Here is a 21714-nt window from a genome sequence, read left to right on the forward strand (position 1 = left end):
GTTTTGTGCTATGGTGAAGAAACAACAGCGACTCAGCACAGCTCACAGTCACGCTACTCACTCTGAATGCATCCGCAAGGCTGCGCTGCTTGTTTGTCTTTTGGGAAATAAATGTGCATCTGTTCTTCATGAATAATCCACTTGTTGACCCTCAGAGTCTGCAGAAATAAAACGTAAAGGAGGACATGTACAAAATACAATGACTGGCTACTGATTTAGTATCATAGTCTTTAATGTGAGGCACATTAACAGTAAACAATATCCAAGGTAAATCACTTTAGTAATGTGAAGAATATGAATGTATACTAAATAATTCAAAAGGCATTACAGTCATTAAAATGAATGAATACTCCCCTAAAGGATGATCTGACTTCACTAGCATATCTAAATATGTGCACAATATGCTATAACAATACACATAAAACCTTGTTTTTACTGTTATAAGAATGTTAACTACAGCAAGGAGGTTACGTTTGGACCCATGTCTGTTGGATTGTTTATTTGTTAGCAGGATTGCGCAAAAACTATGAAACCAATTTCTACCAAACTTGTGGGAGGGATGGGGCCTGAGCTTTTGTATCGAATGCAGATTAAGTGATGGATAAAGGAACTTTTATTTTTCCGATTTGCTTTTTCCTTCAATATTTCTACGATATGAACGAGATAATCGAATGTGTGATGGTCCAACCTTGGCAGAGGAAAGTTTAGCACTTGAATCAGCTTCTCCTGTATATGACAGAAGATGTTTGAATTGAGATATACATTATATCACAGAGGAACAAACAGGAACAAATGTTTCCATTTGTGGTTACATGGTTGGAAGGATGGCATGCAGTCACATTTAAAACAACATCTGTTTGCGACCTCCTGCACATAACCGAGGAAACCCCGTGGTCCTTACCATGACAATACTGTCATCTACATCCACCATTAGTGGCCTTGTGGTCAATGCAAACACGCACAATCACATGCAGGCACCTACGCTTCAGACAACCACCAGCATGACTGTCAGCACATAACAGAAAGTTCAAGACCACAGTGACCTATGTTTTTTAAACTACCTTAGAGTGCTGAGGAAATTCCATTTCAGGAAGTGATTGCAAAGCAAACTTTCCCAGATGATTAAGTTCTTTGTAGGAGCTATAAAAATGACCAAAAAATCAATAGTCCTGAAATATGTATTCGATTGGCTTTATGTTGGATTTTACGAATAAACTAAGTGAAAGTATAAATTGGACTGCGTAAGGTATATGGATGTGTTCTTGTCCACAGCGTGGGACAGCCTTTTGAACCTGTTTAACTTTGTTTTGGCTGGGGTCACGGACTGGCAGTTGCAAGACTGACTTACATTTGATTCATATATATTAGTAGCCTGTTGTTTTAGAATGTGACATGAATTGTTTCACAGAACAAGTTTTCAGAAATGATGTGTAAACAAACAAAACAAAAATAATTCAGTTTCAAATTTGTTGGGGACTATTTTCAGCTTTAGATTTAGTTGAAACACTGATGTGCTTTTGGACAATAATGAACACAGGGACCATATGAGTAAGCTGTCGGCATTTGGCTACAGAGACAATGTTTATTAGCACAAGTGCTGCACACCCACGCGTCTTTTCAATGGAGCAGTAATAAGATAATATGCAACATTAAAACAAAGAGTCCCTGTGAACACTGGTATTCTGTGTCGTCACAGTGAATCACGAAGGATGTTACTGTAATCCTCTGGGCAAATCTGAAAGGGAAATGCGTCTAGAGAGTCTGGATATCTGTTCTGGTCATCGTGCTCTTTTCCACTCACCAGGAAGTCTTGGAGAGTCCCTGATTTTCTCACCTACATCCTGGGTGCCAGCAGCAGAGCACTTTGCAACTGTAATTCTATCAAGGCCGAGCTGCTCTCCGGCCCAGTGCCAGCTGCACCATGAGAAAGAAAGGGAAACAGGGAGAGAGGGAGGGAGAGAGGTCACTGGTCTCAAGGTCTTCCAGCCACAGGGAAATAACACATTTCGGACTGCGGGGTTGCAGCAGGGAGGAGTAACAATGATATAGCATCCTGCGGTTCTGTTTGCAGTCCAGTCCGCGCACACACACCCACACTCACCACCAGTTCTTCAGAATCTCCACCCAGGTTAGATTTCCTTGACACAACTGCGCAGCTGTGTCAAGTGACTCCAAAGTTTATATGGAAATCCAGTCAGGTTTCCAGGTAATACTTTCGATGTCTGTTTCAGTCTAACAAAACCTCCTCTGCAAATGATTAATGTTGCATCAGTGTTGCTTTTGTGACCATTTCCCAGTCAGGGTTACAGAGTCACAGATTGTATTCCCTGGAAACAACATAATAAAAGATTAGCCAAAAGTGTAATCCAGAGTGGACTAATTTAGACACTAGGAAAATATGTAGGAATCCTCTTCAATGGATTATTGGAATTAATTAAAGGGTCAGAGAGCGAGCTTTATAACCAAAGCTGCACTGCATGTGCCCAAACTCCCTGTCAGGTAAAGGTCAAGGCACTTGAGTCTAATAACCATGTTTCAGGCAGAGTTACAAGTCTGGAGATCACATTGTACTTCAGAGGCAGCAGTTTGACCTGCAGCAGATGAGACAAAGACAAACGCTTGGAGAGCAGTGAAGTGAAGAGAGGAGCATGAACATATTTTTGGTTTTGTTTAAGTTGGAAATATCTGAAAAGGCTTTAGGCCAATGCTGCCAAAAAGGATAATAAACTAATCATATCAGATCATCAGCACGTAATGCGTTAATAGTTTTAAATCAGTTTAAATGTCAGGGGAAATCTAAAGACAAATACCTAATTTTAGCTCCTGTAGCAGTTGTCTGCTATGTCTCCCAACACTTTTCCTCTGTCCTTGCCGGGAAGTAATGATAACGCTGTCACTAGCTGATACCAAGGACGGGCAGAACTTTAAAGAATAACTAAAGTAGTATCAGAACAGATAAGGTATTACTTATATTCTGAGTGGAATGATAAAGAGCAGAGCTAGTTTTTAATAAAGCAGGTAGCGACTTCAAACACTGGTTATCTGTCTGAAAAAAGGGTCAGGTCGAGCTGCATAGTTGGTAAAAAACGTCAGGTTTGTAAGTTGAGGGTGTCTCAAACAACAAAAAAATGCAGCATAGGCGAAATCAGAGTGCAGAGTGCTTTACTTTGGTTCAGCTGGAATTCTTCATGAACTGATGAGCACAGAGTCTTCACTCAACACTTCTGCAGCGCATATGCAAAAATTGCAACTTGGGACCTTCTGGGCTCATTGTGTAGATTTGGCATTTTCATTTAAATGCTTTTATTGTTTCTAGTTGATTTTATTTCACTGCTACTGCTGTGATATATTTAACTAATCAATTAATTAAACAAAAAATATTACCTTTAATTTAACTGAACGTTTGTGCAAAATTTGAAAAGATTCCCTTTGAGGCATTCACAAAGCAAAACATTACTTTTTTGAGGCCATCCAAACTCCAATCAGTTCATCTTTGAGTCTAAGTAAACGTTTCTAACAAAATTTGAGTACTTTCCTCAAGATGTACCTGACATGTTGAGTTCACAAGACCAGGGACAGATGGACAAACAGACAAGGGGCAGAATGCATCCTAGATTAATTCTTGGGAAATTAATAACTCACAAAAAGTGTAACAGGAGTCACTTTAAGGCATTTAAAGGTAAATCGGAATACTGTAGATTTCTAAAGTAAAATAAAATTTAAATGACAAAACAATAATGCGACTTTAAGCAATTTAAGCATAAATGCCAAACATTTACATTAATTCTCAATGTTAAGGTACGTGTGCAGCATTCTGGTGCGAAGCAAAAAGTTATTAAATATTAAAGGTTTGCTTATATATTTGTAAATAATCAGGTGAGAGGAGTTGCTCTGATGACAGGGTATTAGAAGTATGATGGATGTGGTGTCAGCAGACCCTAACCCTTTTATAGTTTCTTATGTTGCTGTCTGTTTGTTGTTTCTCTGTGACTTATTGTCTTTGTGTAACCAGCAACTCCAGGAAGCAGTTACATCACCTCTACAACTCTAAGTGTACTGCCAGATCCCTGTGAGTCATTCATGACTATGTATCCTCAAACGGAAGCACTCATCAGTTTTCATTTTATCTGATCATGACACAGCAGACCTTCAAATACGAAAAGAAGCTGTCTTTTGTGAAGCAAGTCTATGAGTATGACTCTGATCCTGTAATGTCACTCTCTCTCTTTCTCCTCTCCCTCATATACACATGCACACAAACACACACACAGCTGCTGAAGTGGACTTTGGACTGACATGGTTTGGGGAAAGCAGGGAGTTTCCTCCTTGGGTGAAACAGTTTCTGTGTCATTCAGTGGGCTACTCATGTGGTCAGGACTCAGAGAATGAAAACATTACCTTCACAGCACACACACACACACACACACACACACTCTGCAGGATTCACCACCAGCTAGAGGGCTATGTTGATGATGTTTCAATGACAAAACAAAAAAACCCAACAAATATCTCAAATGAAAAAGCAGCGCCACACACCTAGAAGACACAGACATACAGTAGTTGGGATTGGAAGTATATATAATGGATGGATGAACAATATTTTTAATTTAAAAGCAATCAAACACCCATTTTTAGTAAAAGCTTTATCCACTTGGACCTGTATTAAAACCACAAATTCTACAATTCAATGTCCACTGTGACTGATATATCAATGTAATCTATATAATGTATTATACATTTTTAAATTTGTTGATGCTGATGCAGCATTTCACTGTTGTAACCAGCCGAAATCAAACTATAACTTGTAAAAGATCAGAAGGTCCGAAAAATCTAATCCTGTAATAAATTAATTTTGGAATCCAATGGCTTAAAACAAGACAAGACAATTGATTTAAGATTATTTTCTCCTCCTCTACACACTCACATTTTACTTTAAACTGCTGATATTATGCTCTTGCTGTAATATTCCTGTCGTGGACATAAGCAGGCTCTTACTGTGAGACAGGGCCCTCTTGTGGTGCTGTGAATTCAGGGGTGCAGTTTTGCCCTGGATGAAAAGGTAGTTGTAGTTTTTTAACTCCTACAAATGAAGATTAAAGGTCAGAGTGCAAGATTAGGTTTCTTGAACACTCTTCTTAATTTAGCTAAGAGACTGTTCCTGTACATGCTTACATGACCATACACTACACAGTTAGTTTAGGTTTCAGCTGTCTGTAGTGGAGCGGAATCAGGTTGGCTCTCACTCTGCCGTCAGTCGTCTGTCCCTCCCAGAGACCAAGGAGGAAGTGGCCTGGCTGCTGAGAGAGAAAGAGAGAGAGAAAGAGAGAGAGAGAGAGAGAGAGAGAGAGAGAGAGAGAGAGAGAGAGAGAGAGAGAGATCAAATTTCACTGTGACTGAAGAAAAAATCAGGCCACTGACGGTGCACTGGGACCCACATGCACTCTTTGAACGTACTTGCATTTGTGCATTGTTGTGTTGATTTGTGTGTGTGTGTGCGTGCGTATTTTGCGGGCCCTGCGTGGAAGTCTTTAATAGTTAATAAGAGCCTTGTTCACTTGGCTGGGCAGATGCCCACACAGCAGATGCTGCTCAAATGCTGAGAGATACAGGAAATACAGAACATGGATTTAAGTCACAGTTTGGATAGTTTGACGTGTTAAGCCAAAATCCAGAACAACTACACAAAATTGTTGTGTAGCAATTAATACATTAAATATAAAATAATCCTTGGATTGTTCATCGCTAGGATCGTGAGTGTTTCATATAAATTGTATGAATTGTGATTTTCTTTATCCTAGAATGAGCCCTTCATATTTAAATACTTTATATCAGGATGTGATATTGCCATGTTTTTTTTATAGTAGTCCAGACTGGACAAATTAAACCTTATGAGTTTTAATGACAATGGAATGCTACCACAGGTTCTCTTTCATGTTAGGAATGGGAGGGTGAGGTGTGGGGTATTCATCTGCAACATGGAACTTCACTCTCACCAAAACCTTACCCCTAACAATAATCATGATCTCAGAAAGTTCATTTTGCCTCACAGGGCCCGGGTTTGATGAGGGTTACAGCTTCATATAAGTGGAAAACAGTATCTATGTAAACCTGAATGTGGGGTAGAATCATAAACACATTTATTTAAAAATATTGTTAATTTCATTCTGTTGAGTTGGCATAAATGTAGGAAAACAGTCACTGAAGTGGAGCTTAGGGATGGGGATGAACAAATAGGTCATCAGAACTTAATCACAAAATAACCTGAAATAAATAGAATATAGCAAAATGATGATCTACTAGAAATTGGTCATTGAGGTTGAGCTATGACTTGGAGGACAGAGGTGAGGAACACGGAGGTTTGGTAAACTCACATCAGCCAATAGATTTTATTTTCCATCTTTCATTTTTTTATTTTTTTTATCTTCAGCCCCCACTGGTGCTGACCCTAAGTTTGGGAGCAGTACTTGATGTTTAAAATGAATGGAAAGACACAATGTAGTGTATTTGTACTAGTATATATCCATGTATTGTATGATCTCTGTATTGAAACAGTAAGTGCCATTGGAAGATGAGAATTCCCACAAAGTGCAGCTGCATCATTAAAGTACCACCTTTGACTGAGGAACACACATTTGACTGCTAACAAGCACCTTTGGCCTCAATATGTGGGACGATGCAATGATGAAAGACATGGCATCGATTTCTGCTATAATTACCACATCCATGCCTCTGTGGGTTGTTAGCTGCTCCTCTTTGTGTGTGTCCACAGGGAGGAAAAAGGTTATTATCCAAGATTCCCATTGTCTTTGGGGTAATTCAAAGACACTGCACATGTCTGCAAAATATATGAAAACCCCCCCACAACAATTGGAAATATCCACCACTTTCTCTACAACCGTAGCTCTGGAGTTTAACGTCGCTGAGCCACAATAAATCTTCTCATCTAACTTCTGTCAAGAACGTTAACAAAATGTCCAAGTATTCCTTTAATTAGTTGGCTTTAAAAGCACAAGCAGATAGATAGAGATCCACACTAGCTGTGTCCCCTACTGATTCCAGTTGTTTTGTCTGTATGTGGAATGCAGATCTTCATCCAGAACCATTCATCTTATCGGCTTCACACTTGGCATGTGTATTGTTAAGGGTCAGAGGAACTGAATTTGGTGCGATACATTCAACATTAATAAACTTGGAATAAACAGGTGAACATCTCTTTGTGCAGCAGTGGTGGCGCAGCCTCATGGTTCTGCAGAGTCCAACAGCCTTAACTTGTGGCTCAATTACTGCAGGTCAGTTTTACAGTTGAAGAAGCAAAGCCCAGTCCTATTCCTAAAACGTTAAACTTTTTAATTTACCTAATAACTCTGGAAGCCTTGCTTAGCTTTCCTCTACCATTTCATTTCCTGTAGTTTCTTATGTCCTATCTAACATTTTCTTCATCGCTATATCCTTCCTTCTTTGCTGCTGTATAAGTTCTGGTCATGCTTCACTTTCTTCCTGCTTTGTGCTGCTCTGCCAGGTCTCTGGTCAGAAGCAGGAGGACTTCTGCAGCTTTTGGCAAAAACAGAAACGTAATAGAAGTGAATTCTGAAAGGCATGAAGAGGCTTGCCCTGCGGAGGCTTGAGACTGGGAGTGATGCCAGGCCATGTGAGGTGTGTTTGAGGTGTATGTGTGTGTGTGAGATTTTTGTGTCCTGAGTTCAAGGGCATTCCCCCACCAGTCTTCTGCTCCAGAAACATACAGATCAGCCAGGTATGCACACACACACACACACATACACACACACACACACACACACACACACACATACACACACACACACACACACAAACACACACACACACACACACATAAAATTAACAAATAAAAAAGTTTTAAGTCCCCACACACTACACACATCCACTGTTTCATACTTTAACTGAGGGAGTTTTTCCTCGACACAGTTGCCAAAGTGCTTGCTCATTGTGGGAACTGTTGGGTTTTACAGCGACAACATTAATTAAGCGAGCCAGCCGTGTGACCTTTGACCTTACACTGTCTCATCATGCTCTCAACATGTTCTCCCTCCTATCTGGGACTTACAGAAGGACATGTACAGCTGTAAGTCAAGAGGTGAGAGAAGTGTTGGAGTGTGGGCTAAGACTGTGTTTTGTATGAAGAAGAAGAGAGCGAAAAAGAGTAAACTACAGAGGGATAGGGAGAGAAGCGCCTGTTTGCTGTGAGCCTCAGAGAGTGAATTGATTTTAGCATTTGTTGTCTTTGTAAGAGCGCTCATTGATTGTTTGCATAATCTCCCTTCTTCCATCTCTTCCTCTCCTTCCTCTTTCAGCCCTTTATTCCTCTCTTCTTCATCCCTCCACTCTACTTAGATCCTCTGCCATCCTTCCACTCCTCCACTTTTCATTGCTTTTCTACTTCCCCTTTTCTTCCTTTTCTTGTCGACCCAAGCCTCCTCCACACAAACACACTGACACCACAATCCTCTCAGGTTCTTTCAGTTTCACTAAGTCATCAGTAGAAGGTGAAATACAAACTCGTACTCTCAGTGACAAAGAAAGAAAGCAGTTACCGTTTGTGTGTGTGTGTGTGTGTATGTGTGTGTGTATGTTTGATACTGATGATAATGATGTGCATGTTACTTGTTCCTCTCACATGTCTGACTGATGTGGCCGATTTGTGGTGTACTGTGCATCTATGAACATGCACGTTGAAGAATGTTAAACAATATATATGTAATCATACTGAAAGTCTTCTTTACATGCTGTTCATGGTTTCTTTAGAAGAACATAAGAGCCATTGAAAGAGCCAAAAAGGGGGTATGTGAACCTTTGAGATGAGATTATTTTATCACACATAAGAAACATTCATTTGTATGCTCAAACACTGATCATTTACTACATATTGAAAGTGTGATAGCAATTTGAACTACTTTATATACTGTGAGGGACAAACCATCATATTTTTTAAGAAGATGGTAGGTTTTGGATACTTAAAAGTAAACCCAAATGTAACTAGTAACTATACCAGTCAGAAAAAATATAGTGAAGTGTATTTCCCTCAGATATAGTATGGTGCACTACTGTGGTGTAGGAAAGAGGGTTTAGTTTCTGTCCCTCTGCTTCACACAAGGGACATTTATGTAATCTACTGACAGACTGAAAGATATAATGATCCAGCATCAGAAAACATGAAGTCAAAGTCCCTCCATTGTTTCTCACCCACTATCATTGTATCTCAGTACTTCCTGAATCCATAAACTGTGTAGCAGCACTAACCTGACGCTGTCACTCCCACACTGAAGCATGTTAGGTACAAAGGTAATCCCAGAGTGACCTGTGGCATGTTCAATCTCTTTCACTCCAGGGGGCGAAGACAGATTGACTTTGCCCAGCGCTACACTCATTACCTGCAACCACATATCCCCTAATGATCACAGCCTCACTGTGAGTGGATGGTCCTCCACTGAGGCGCTTATAATGGGCCTCTGGGGACACCGTAGTTCCATCTACCTCCAGATAACTGTTCTCTTTATCCACTTCCACTTCACTGGATAAAAGTTTATATATCTTACATATCCCCACTCTGCTACTGTCTTATTTATCTTTCAATCAATCAATCAATCAATTACAACTGAACTTGGTGGAAGGATGCATTATGGTTCAGGGAAGAACCCATTCAATTTTGGAGTGGTCTCGAATCAGGGGGCAGTTCCAGGACTTCCAGACTCAAGAATTGATCTTTGAATTTCAAAGTTGGTGGTGTTGATTAACTGCCGTTTACAGCAGCAAACTACAGTGACACAAGCTGCACTGAACAAAATGGAGTAAAAATATGGGCTTCTGATTCAGGTGGCCAGAAATGTTTGTGGGATGCTGCAGCATGCAGGTTGACTTCCTGTGTCACTTTGCAGAAACCCACAACAAGCAGTAACAGTAACAGTGCATATATATTACGTTAATGTGTAACAGAGTCCATTATACACAAAATCTTTGTAAATACTTCTGTCCTGACATTCAGAGGCAGCATCCTAAAGACCAATTGCACCACAACGGCCTTAATATCCCAGAATTCTTTGCACTTCTGTGACAGACTGTTTTTTAAAAGAGACCCACGCGTTTAGCAATTCTCCCTTTTCCTGCTTTAGCTAAATGTTTAAGGTGCTTCAAAAATCTCAAACTCGAAGCTAACAACATGAACAGTGGCACTTACAGTAACACACAGCTCAATGATTCTGTGTCCTGTAATGGCTGCTAAGCCAAGTCGATTGAACATTGATGAGTCATGCACGCACAAGCCTTTTCATTTAAGATATATTATCCCCATATACAGACAAGATAATATAATGAAGAATGCTCTGGTCCCAAAATAGCTTCTGATGAAATCACTTCAATACAAGTCTTTAGAAAACATCATACTCTGAACATGACCGCTTAGTGTTTCTCGAACTGATTAAAGGCAAGAATCCAACCGGTAATTTCAAATTAAGGGTGAAAGTAAATGATTGTGGAGCTGTTTACACATGGACCTATCCTGGCCTCTGATTCTCTGACTGTAAACACACATTTTTGGTGTCTATTTAAGAAATGTCAGTTTCAGGTGTAAACTGAGGGTGTTGGTTAGTATAGCTTTAAGTCATAAATAATGTAAGTACATCAGTAAACAAATGGCTATTAACATATAATGTTTCTTAAATGGTCGATCACAGTCTGTGCTGAGAGATGTTTTTTGTGTTTGTCTTCTTTCATGACTCCATTCCAAGCACATCAGCCGGCAATACGAGCGTCCCTGGCCCCGGGGGTGGGGAGATAGTATCTGACTTTGCTGTATTGAGCACTGAAGCACTTATTTAGTATTATATTATTGGAGTTGGGTTAGGTTTTTTTTTATTATTTCATTTGAGTTTTGCACTTCTTTATATTTGTGTAATTTAATCTGTTAACCATCAATGTGTTTCAGTTTAGCTTCTGATTTTGCCTAAGCAATTAAAAAAGCAGCTGATTATTATGAAAGGGTAAGGAAGTTGGTAGTTAGGTTTAGTTCATTACTTTTAATAACCTTTAGTCAAAAACCACATCCTGCAGGTGCCACAGGTGTCAGGTTCCGTGTGGAAGCAATGTGCTGAGGGTGTCGCTCCACCGACGCCCTTTCGAAACAGGTTCGACACACCCGCTAGTAAAACACTTTATGTCCCTCAGCTGGGAGAAAATACCTGAGCCTACCACTGCTTAAACCATATTTATTTGAAAGAGCTGCTGCACCACGTAGACGGGTCATTTGTCGTTTGTCATTTCTTCCAAATGTAACTTCCTTGTTCCGCTGAACATACGCGGCTGAGGCGCAGGCGAAACAAGAAACAGGAATTGATCCTCCAGCGACGCAAAGCCGGAGCAACAGGTTGGTCTGATCGGGTCTGTAGCTGAGCACGTCGACCTCTTTAGGTTGAGTGGTTGTAAACTCACAACCGACGCACAACCAGCAGAGTAGACAGACACGTCCAGCCCCGTGGAAAGGTGAGATTAGACATTTCAAGTTGTTTGTAAAGTTGATTGTGCTGTCGATTCATTTATAAACTATAGACAGTCCAAGTGTTAGTCATCTCGCCTGTGAATATTCTCTGTCAAAGTTATTTAAGAGTTGCTTTTAGATGCTAAATAGATAATAATTCATTTTCTGTTCTGAATCCCACTTCATTATATCATGGTCAAGGCCTGAAGCCAAACCGAACATGTCCTAAGCAAAAATAATATGAATATGGATATGTATATAATTATAATCACTAACTACATATGATGAGGAAATCGATCACATTCTTTACTGAAACATTACTAGTGGAAAGAGCTGTTGAGGACATATAAAATCATAAAGACAAAGTTGGACTGGCCTGCTAAAGTGCCATCAATTTCTATTTTCAACAGCAAAATAGCTTAAGCTTGTTTCAAATTGCAGCATTTAAATATAAAAATAAATAAATGTTAAAATAAAAGGTGAAGGCGTATGAATGCACCATCGATCTGTGTACATTGATGAATATATTAATGGCTGGAAATACTCAAGTGACTTTCCCAAACTCAAATAATTAAGTAATTTCCCAGATGTTTATTTATATATACTTATTAATAAGTTAGAAATAATTGTGTGTTTAGAAACCTGATAATCATTCTGGTTGCACAGCAACGAAGTGGCTCCATACAAGCACTTCACACATTGCACCACTATTTATTAGAGGAACATTTTGAAATTATGAAGAAATTGGGCAGAAATTATGTTCATTAGGTTTCAAACAAACCCGTACTGTAGTTAATTTGGCTTCTCATGTTACATTCAGTTTTACAATATATTTGTAATCAATTAGAACCTTAAATGGTGTGATGACTTATGTGTCAGTTATGTGTAATATTAATAATTGCCATGACGCCAACAATCTAACAAGGAAATGTGTCTCCAGTGATTGTGATGATGGTTTTCTCTTTTCTTGCAGTTTCGAAATGGCTCCCATTCCCACTTTTACTTTTTTGCGGGCATTGCAGAAAGTGATCATTGTGCTAGCTGCAATCATAGTCCTCTTTTCAATGTACTATAAGTCTTTTCCATCTCCAACATGTCACCCTCCCCCAAAGGGACTGACAAAGCATACCAACACGTCAATGTCTACAACCACCCCAAGCAACCTCGCAGCGACGGAGAAGACTAACAAACCTGTTGTGCTGCTTTGGTTTTGGCCTGATGGAAAAAAATTTGATTTCAAACTCTGCAAGGATTTAAACATTAACAGCTGCCATCTGACAGATGATAGATCCCTCTACTCCAAAGCTAATGCAGTTGTGATGTTTCACAGAGATATCAAAGATGACCTGTCCAACCTTCCCACTACGCCAAGGCCCAAATTCCAAAGGTGGATCTGGTTTAACATGGACCCACCCACCCGCACACGCAAGATACCAGGAATCGAAGCCTTTTTTAACGTAACCTTGAACTACAGGCGGGATTCAGACATCCCTGCTCGCTGGCAACTGACTGTCAAGAAGAAAATAGATGATGAATTTGAGCTGCCAAAAAAAGAGCTATTGGTTTGTTGGATTGTGAATAAAACTGACCTCCACACAAAAACAGAGGCTAGATACAGCTACTACCATGAGCTTGCAAAACATGTAAAAGTGAACATCTTTGACAGCTCCTCTGCCGAGAACTCGAAGGGTGAAAACTATTTCATAACCATTAGTAAATGCAAGTTCTTCCTTTCCTTCGAGGATTCAATACACGCAGATTACATCACAGAAACATTCAATGGTCCTCTTTCAGCGGGCACTGTACCAATTGCTTTGGGCCCACCTAGAGCAAACTATGAGAATTTTTTCCCAAGTACTTCCTTCATACACATTAATGACTTTCCTGATGCCTTTGGACTGGCTGAGTATCTCCTCAAACTGGATGAGGATAATGAGGCTTATATGAAATACTTTCAATGGCGGCGATTCTATAATGTCAGACGCCATTTTACTGAGGAGAATCAAGAGTTTGCACATGCTGTCTGTCAGGCATGTCGTCACATAGTCTTAACCAATGAGTACAGAGTAATACTTGATGTGTACAAGTGGTACTTAATTTGATTCTCTCATTTTCATAGTTAAGCTTAAGATATGTCTAATCTTGCATGTGGGAATGCATTTCTTGCTCTGTAAGAGATTGACTCTTGTATATTTTTGCAATGTATCTATTTCTTTAACAAACTGTTTTGTATGTTATTTCTGGAGTGCTTAATAAGTTCTTAATGAAGCTATATGCACTACAGGTCTAGTCTGGTCTACTTCATTTTTATTTCTCCCTGCAGTACACTCAAAAAGAAATTCACTGGTTCAACTTTGAGGTAACAACTTGTATGGATCATTTTAAGTAGTCAACTCTGGCATTGTTGAGTAAATGCTACAAGTCTTTGACAGTCATTCTATCCCAATTACATTAAGCTTTCAAATTATTGCATTGAAGTTCCCCTAACTTCTTTACTTTATTAAAATCCTAATTTTTTTATATCAATTATTTGTGTAGCTACAGTAAGAACAACAAATAGCAATTCCAGTTTAATATGGTCAGACTTTTTATAGTAAACACTGTTCAAACAATTCTAACCGTTAACAATTATGTTCACAAAATATACATGCCCAGCCACTTCCTACAATACTTGGAAAAAAATAATAAATGATGGTGCTTAGCTGGTTCCTCATCCCCAAATGAGATAGTCTTCATAAAAGGCCCTTTAGCAGCCATTTTCAGAAGTCACTGAAGGATAAACACAAGTGTGATGGTGTGATTTATAATGTAAATTATGGCTCTGTTCTGTTTAGATGGGCCATGGACCTGGTATTACACATGCTCACTGGAGTGGCTTTGACTCACTAAATAAAATAGTACCATTATAATATTATCCCTGAGTTTACCCTTCTATGATGTGTCAAAATGACGGCAGGAAAATCAAACGTGCGTTTGAGTGCCTCAACTGAACACAGAGTCCAATATTTGTATGCTGTCACCATGAAATTGCCCTCAAACAAAACAAAACAAATATCATGGATTACATCCTGAACTTAATCCTGCTCTTATCATAGTCAAAAAGTAGAAAAAACCTCTGTCCAAGGTAACACAATTCAAAATAACAATCTTTACAATAAACTTGCAACTTAGTGTTAACAGTACAGCTGCTGTGTTTTAAACAACACCACAGTGCAATATTTCCTTGTGATTAGTTTTTTAGGACAGCAGTCTATGACATTACCTCCGGGCTCGCCTTCAGACCATCTAGTCCAAGGAATATCTTTTGAAATACCTCAAATGTTTTCATCAGTTCTTTTGATTAGCTGAGGTGGAGCGCATATATCAGCCCATTAGCAAAGCACAGGCTCTTGGTACATTCAGGTCTTTCAGGACTTGTGTCCCCTTGATCACTATCTTTGCACGAGCTGTGTCAGACATTATGGCACCTCTGCTGATGACAATCTTCATCACCTCATCTGTAGCCTGCACTTCACTATCCTGTAATAAGTAGGACGGAAAATATTTTAGTGTTTTAAGTCATCATATTTAAAAACGAGCAACACAAAGTACAGTGGACTGTTTGAACATTAGTGTTTCTTACCAAGTGCTCTTTGAAGAGGTCCTCCTCCTTTTCTCTGAGAAACACCACCAGATAACCGAGAGTGACCTCTCTCCTTCTTTCTACTGAATTATCCTGTGAACAAGAAATAATATTTTACAACTGCACATCCACAGAGTGAATAACATATTTTTATAGGCTTCGCGAATGTTAGTGTCGCCCTTGGGATTTTTCCATTGGCTTTTGGATTATGCTCCAGGTTAACATGGCTTGACATCACTACCAATGCCAGCTTTAACTTAAAATGCAGTAAAACACTTATTCTCTTACCTTTGCACTGGCAAAACCGACGCTACATAAGTTCAGTGCCACATAACGTAATTTTACTCCTGGCTCAGCTTGTTAGGCAAGCTGCAAACAGTAAGGGAGTGCATTTCTCAGTTGTTAGATGATGCAATCCTTTTGTTGATTTTTCAAGGGTTTTTTGACAGACAAAGAAAACAGGGCAGGTGTCAGTGATCCACTGAGAAAAAATGACAGCCTACTAAGAAAGTATCCCACATTCTACAAGCATGGCAGTTCTAACTCTAACCCCAGGACAAAGTTTCTTTAGTAAAAGATTAACTTAAAATGAACCTCTTTAACAAGTGCTACTCCTCTGAGCAAAAGGCAAAAGGCTGATCCCCATTCCAGGTGCATGCTTTCACGTGTTGAGTTGCTTAAAGACATGTGACAAACTGCAATTACCAGTTTCTCAGTTTGTTGGTTACCTGTCAGGAGAATTTCAATAATCTACCAGGACCTGTTTGTCTTTGTCAGGCAACATCAGTGTTTTGATAGGAGCACAAAACATGTGACAAACTGTAGTTACCGGTTTCTCAGTTTCTTGAGGTCAAATTTCCCCATGTTTGCATGTTGCATGCTGTGTGTGGGACCATAAATGAGAGGAGGAAATAGGAGGAGGAATACTGTATACTGTACATGATAGGGAAATGTCAACACATTGGTGGAGAACCACCAATGTGTTGACACACCGGTTTTCTTAGCTGGGTAAAAAGGTGTGGACATTGACTATTTTGGATGTATTCTTTAATCTACCTACAGAAGCTTGCCGGAGTAGCAGATACACACATCCAGCCCTGGTACAGGAAAGGTAAGGGAAAAAAATTATGTCACTTGTATTGAATTTTTTTATATAGAAACTACATTTAATGTTCTGTAATCTAATCTTATCCCTCATATAAACATATAAACTGTGAACAAGCATAGGACTTTCATCAAGTGAATGTTGAGTCAGTATTTTTTATTATTTGTCTGATGATGAACAAACTATTATGAATTTATACTGACAGAAATAATGGATACTGAAGGAAAGAAGTCAAGGGGTCAATTAGACTGGAATTTATAATCATGAGAAATATTAAATAGAGTGTGGATCATTTTTGTGAGTGTCTAGTTTTTTTAACTTCCATTTATAGCCACAGTCTGTTCATGTAGTTATGAGCTGCAGTGATAGAATAAGAAAGTAAAAGCATTTGCTGATATGATGCTGTTATCAAACAGATGACTGATGTTTCTTTGTTCTTCCACAGATGATACAATCCTTCAGTAAAACTTTTTTCCTGGCAAACTTGGCTGGTGTTGGCCTTATCTGCTGCTTTATTTCCTTCTTTCTATATTTTGAACCTGAATCCACTTTGTGTCCATCTACATCCGGTCATGGAAAAGCTAATGAAGAGCCACTACCTGAAAAGCCTATTGTCCTGCTTTGGTTCTGGCCTCTTGGTGTGAGGTTTGATTTGAATTCCTGCTTGCCTCACTACAACATTGATAGCCCAAGAAAGACAAACTGGTGTGTTGGATTGTCAGTAACAACAACCCAGCTACTGGAACAGCTTCAAGAGAGAAATATTACAGAGAACTGTCCCAACACATAAAGATTGATGTCTTTGGTGTTGCTTTTACAGGGCACCAATTAGAATATGAAGACTATTACCCAACCCTCGCTAGTTGTAAATTTTATCTCTCATTTGAGAACTCGCTCCACAAAGACTACTTCGTAGAGAAGGTCAACGGGCCCCTCGTAGCAGGGGCGGTCCCTGTAGTTCTGGGTCCACCAAGAGAAAACTATGAGCAGTTCCTTCCCAGGGGTTCCTTTATTCATGTAAATGATTTCCCTGATGCTAAAGGACTGGCAGAGTTTCTGCAAGGCCTGGACAAGGATCATGATGCATACATGAGTTACTTTGAGTGGAGAAAGCATTATGAAGTCATTCTTCATCTTTTGACAATATACAATGAATTCATTCATCCTATCTGCCTCGCCTGTGACCACATCTCAAAATACAAAGAATACCATGTTATCAATGATCTTTATGGGTGGTACTTTTCATGAAAACTACAAAAGCAAAAGTCCAGCTCCATTCATTCAGCAGACACTGGTTTAATCTGTCTTCACTTGCCGCCTATTTATGATTCGTTCAGATGATCCAGTAGGACCAGTTGAGATGGAGACAAAGATGCTTCAGACTGTTTCAGTGCAGAATTTGCTTTGAATTTTCTGTCATGTAAAATCTTCATTCTTGTTTTCTTTAAGTGTTTTACAACAGTCAACAGTGGAGGAAAGGTTGCTGCATTGGTGCTAGGTTTAAATATGAGTTGTTTTGGTTGATCTAGATAGGACTAATAGATAAGTAAACATGTGACTATCTACCACCATCTATGAATTTTACAGGGTCATGTTGAATTATGCTGTTACATTGGTTTCACTTTGTAGATGTAATACTTTTACTTAGTTTATTACTTTATCAAACTGAAATAAAGGTACCCGAATGTTATTTTATTTCTCTTTGATAGTTTGATAGGTTTTTCTATCAGGGGTATTTGTACAAATCAACAAAACCCTTTATGAATAATAAAGGGTAATAAAGGGAGCTTCCTCATTTCAAGGATGACTTTGTATTTCTCAATCTGGATGTTCGGAAATTATCACAACCAGAGCATCAATTGTTTTAAAGTCAATCTGCTCAACTGCCTAGTAGAGCATTGATTAGTCAAATTAGTGGCTGGGGCATCAGCACATGGGCCCAGCAGAATATCTACACACATATTTGCAGCAACAGTGCCTCCATCGCCAAGGGCTCCTGACAGATGTGGAGTGAATTCATTTTTTGCAATTGTAAATTCTGTGACTTCTTCAGAGTTTACACATTAGATCCACATTTTATACTTCTCTGTAACCCTTAAGGTGTTTTCTAACCACACCAGATAAAATAATGGAGATATCATACTCAGAGGAGACATAGCACAGCTTTTAGTGTTCTTTTTGCCAAAAGAGAAAATTAGATCATCTGGGACTTTAAGCCGAAATCACCCTGCTTTATGCAGTTTTTAAAAAGCATTATGAAAAACGGACAGAAAGCTGAATACGATAACACAGAAATGTCATTAATATTAACTCATAGGTTTTTCTTTTTAAGAATCATCTTAAATAAAGAAACTATGATGTAGCGGGCGCACAGCTCTTCCAGGATGCGGTGCACGCGGGCCACACAGCCGAGAGGTTTGCGGTAGCTATGGTGCAGACGACGGACGTTCATTTCACGCTCGGAGCGAATCTCGAGGGACTGAGCCCGAGTTTCGGGAGTAAAGCGGACTTCTTCCCCAGAGGACCCGGACTCATTCGCATTGAGAGAGACGAGCGACCCGCGGAGGCACAACGATCACATGGTCAACAGCTGAGACGCTGAAGCAACTGGCAGCAATACTGACGCAGCAGCGGAGCGATCCAAGGGAGTGATGGGGCATTTCTCTCTGCTTATATAGACTGCCTAATAAGGTGGGTGTGTGTTATAGATGATTGTGGAGAGAGCGAGGTATGTCACATGATGTACATCACGTGATTGGAGCAGCTCAGCTCAAATTGGCTGCCTGAACTAGCTCGCAGGCGTCGCTCCATTTTTGGTTCCAAGCAGTGTTTGATTTTGTGTATCATGACATATCCATGTGGTGGCGTTTCCGGCATGTGAGGAAACATCGAAAACGTGTAAAGCAGTGATTAAAACTGGGTTGTCCTGTTGGCACAGGAGTGGCACCTGCATCTTTTTTTCAGTGCTCAAGTGGCTGGACAATAAAAGAGCCCCACCTTGTGCTGGTACTCTGAGAAAGGTGAGAACAGCATTTTTTGATGCTTTCTGTCCTGTTAACATGTCAAAATTATGGAGCTTTTCAGACTTTCGGTTTGACAGCATGACTTGTTGACTTTGTGTTCAGATTGTGTATTACTAGTATGCAAATAGCCTCTGTTTGCACTTACATTTTCTCTGCTTCTGCTCAAACTGTGATTTCTCCTCAGCTCTTGGAGGTTTTTTGTGCGACGACACTCTCAAAATTCCCTGTCCAATAGAATGCCAGGTGAAGTGTTGGCAGGGTTGTTTCACCAAAATGTCCAAGAGCAGACAATTCACAAGTGTACAGAAAGCAGCCCAAAGTGTGGAGAAGCGCTGAAGCTTGGAGCGCAGTAAATCTGTGCAAGCAACAATATAGCTGAGTGCAAGCACACAGTTTGAGCAGAAGCAGAGCAAATCTAAGTGCAAACAGGAGCTATTTGAGTGCAAGGGTACTTAGATTGTGCATTACGATACACAATCTGAACATAAATACGTCATGCAATAAGTCATGCTCTCAAACTGAAAGACCACGCTCTTGAATAAAGATAAAAAAAAGCTCCACACAAAATAACAACGACAAATAAAGTAAAAGTAGTGGAGTGTTTGTAGGTTACGCCAGTGTACTTGTTCGTTTTGGTAGAAGTCTGTTTTCTGGTTTGATTCCATGATCATGATATGGATGATCACAACAATTTCTTTCTCTGTTTTCACAGATGAGAGCATCTTTCAGTAAAACTTCGTTCCTCGCAAAGGTAGCTGCTCTTGGCCTCATCTGCTCTACTGTTGCCTTCTTTATATATTTTGAGCCTCCAGCTTCTTTGTGTCTGCCTACGTCCACATTGGCTGAGAACAAAACTGATGAAGCCCCAGAGCCAGCTGAAAAGCCCATTGTCCTGCTGTGGTTCTGGCCTATTGGTGTAGTGTTTGATTTAAAAAAATGTGAAACCCACTTCAACATTACTAGCTGCATACTAACTGCTGACAGATCACTGTACAGCCAAGCAGATGGAGTCATTTTCTATCATAAAGACATCTCCTGGGGTTTAGACAACTTGCCTCAGGAGCCACGTCCATATTTTCAGAAGTGGATTTGGTACAATGTGGAATCTCCCACGAACACGGCAAAGAAACCAGGTCTGGAAAACCTGTTCAACTTAACACTGAGCTACAGACGAGATGCTGACATCACAGTGAGGAATGAGGTGACGATCAAGAAAACAGAGACAGAGGAGGAATTTGTTCTGCCCAAGAAAGACAAACTGGTGTGTTGGATTGTCAGTAACAACAACCCAGCTACTGGAACAGCTGCGAGAGAGACATATTACAGAGAACTGTCCCAACACATACAGATTGATGTCTTTGGTGTTGCGTTTACAGGGTACGCATTAGAATTTGAAAAGTATTACCCAACACTTGAGAGTTGTAAATTTTATCTCTCATTTGAGAACTCGCTCCACAAAGACTACTTCGTAGAGAAGGTCAACGGGCCCCTCGTAGCAGGGGCAGTCCCTGTAGTTATGGGTCCACCAAGAGAAAACTATGAGCAGTTCCTTCCCAGTGGTTCCTTTATTCACGTAAATGATTTCCCTGATGCTAAAGGACTGGCAGAGTTTCTGCAAGGCCTGGACAAGGATCATGATGCATACATGAGTTACTTTGAGTGGAGAAAGCACTATAAAGTCACCCCTCATCTTTTGTCAATGAGCAATGAATTCATTCATCCTGTCTGCCTCGCCTGTGACCACATCTCAAAATACACAGAATACCATGTTATCAATGATCTTTATGGGTGGTACTTTTCATGAAAACTACAAAAACACAAACTAGAACGTTTACTTTGAATTTGTGTGATGCTTTGACATTTTATAGAGTAATGATTTCATTCACATGGTAACGACTGATATTGTTATCAGTTTAATTTGTTATGTAGATCACTCTAAGTACAGATGGGACTTTGTGAGTAAACATTGCATAGTAAAACTGAGCTGATGAGAATAGTGTTGCAAATGTTCTTGGCTCTGAGTTGCCTTGAGTTGTTTTGCATACATATAGACAAATAAACAAGTATTCACATCCAAATATATATATATATATATGTAACTTTTATTGGGGTCATTTGGATGATTGTCTTATATTTATTTTTACTTTGTTTATAGGTACTTCATTTGATATTTTTTTCTGTTCTATTGATTGTTCTTCCATCAGGGATATTTGAGCGAACCAACATAGCAGTTTGTGAAATATAAAGACTACAAGTGAGTGTCCAGTTTCTAAAGTTACTTAGTTTTACTTTATGTTTTCTACTGAGTAGTGTTAGGTGGGGCATCAGTTGCATAGATCCAGCAGAATATCAGCACACTCATATTACAAGCAGCTATCATTTTACAACTCTAATGGACAAGCCTGTACTTTACACCCGCTTTACATAGTTTTACTTTAAAATGACCTTGCCAACACCA

General features: G+C 39.6%; 3 protein-coding genes and 1 long non-coding RNA gene across 4 annotated transcripts; 3 read left to right on the forward strand and 1 right to left on the reverse strand.

Moving 5' to 3' along the window:
* The first annotated feature begins 11111 nt into the window (after window positions 1-11111).
* On the forward strand, window positions 11112-13789 carry LOC109642668 (4-galactosyl-N-acetylglucosaminide 3-alpha-L-fucosyltransferase 9-like). Its single transcript, XM_069516296.1, has 2 exons — window positions 11112-11511; window positions 12480-13789. Exon 2 carries the CDS (start codon window positions 12487-12489, stop codon window positions 13606-13608), a length of 1122 nt encoding a protein of 373 aa, XP_069372397.1. The 5' UTR covers window positions 11112-11511; window positions 12480-12486; the 3' UTR covers window positions 13609-13789.
* Window positions 13790-13925: 136 nt separating this feature from the next.
* On the reverse strand, window positions 13926-16239 carry LOC138405889 (uncharacterized). Its single transcript, XR_011239556.1, has 3 exons — window positions 15417-16239; window positions 15129-15221; window positions 13926-15025 (listed from the first exon to the last, which is right to left on the reverse strand). It is a non-coding gene; the product is annotated as an uncharacterized lncRNA (long non-coding RNA).
* Window positions 16240-16805: 566 nt separating this feature from the next.
* Window positions 16806-17928, forward strand: LOC138405961 (4-galactosyl-N-acetylglucosaminide 3-alpha-L-fucosyltransferase 9-like). Its single transcript, XM_069516884.1, has 2 exons — window positions 16806-16871; window positions 16921-17928. Exons 1-2 carry the CDS (start codon window positions 16806-16808, stop codon window positions 17479-17481), a joined length of 627 nt encoding a protein of 208 aa, XP_069372985.1. The 3' UTR covers window positions 17482-17928.
* Window positions 17929-18158: 230 nt separating this feature from the next.
* LOC109631852 (4-galactosyl-N-acetylglucosaminide 3-alpha-L-fucosyltransferase 9-like) lies at window positions 18159-21334 on the forward strand. The gene is made up of 2 exons (XM_069516297.1): window positions 18159-19253; window positions 19969-21334. Exon 2 carries the CDS (start codon window positions 19969-19971, stop codon window positions 21058-21060), a length of 1092 nt encoding a protein of 363 aa, XP_069372398.1. The 5' UTR covers window positions 18159-19253; the 3' UTR covers window positions 21061-21334.
* Window positions 21335-21714: the final 380 nt, after the last annotated feature.

This window comes from Paralichthys olivaceus, chromosome 20 (assembly GCF_024713975.1).
Source record: "Paralichthys olivaceus isolate ysfri-2021 chromosome 20, ASM2471397v2, whole genome shotgun sequence".
Classification (NCBI taxonomy): domain Eukaryota; kingdom Metazoa; phylum Chordata; class Actinopteri; order Pleuronectiformes; family Paralichthyidae; genus Paralichthys; species Paralichthys olivaceus.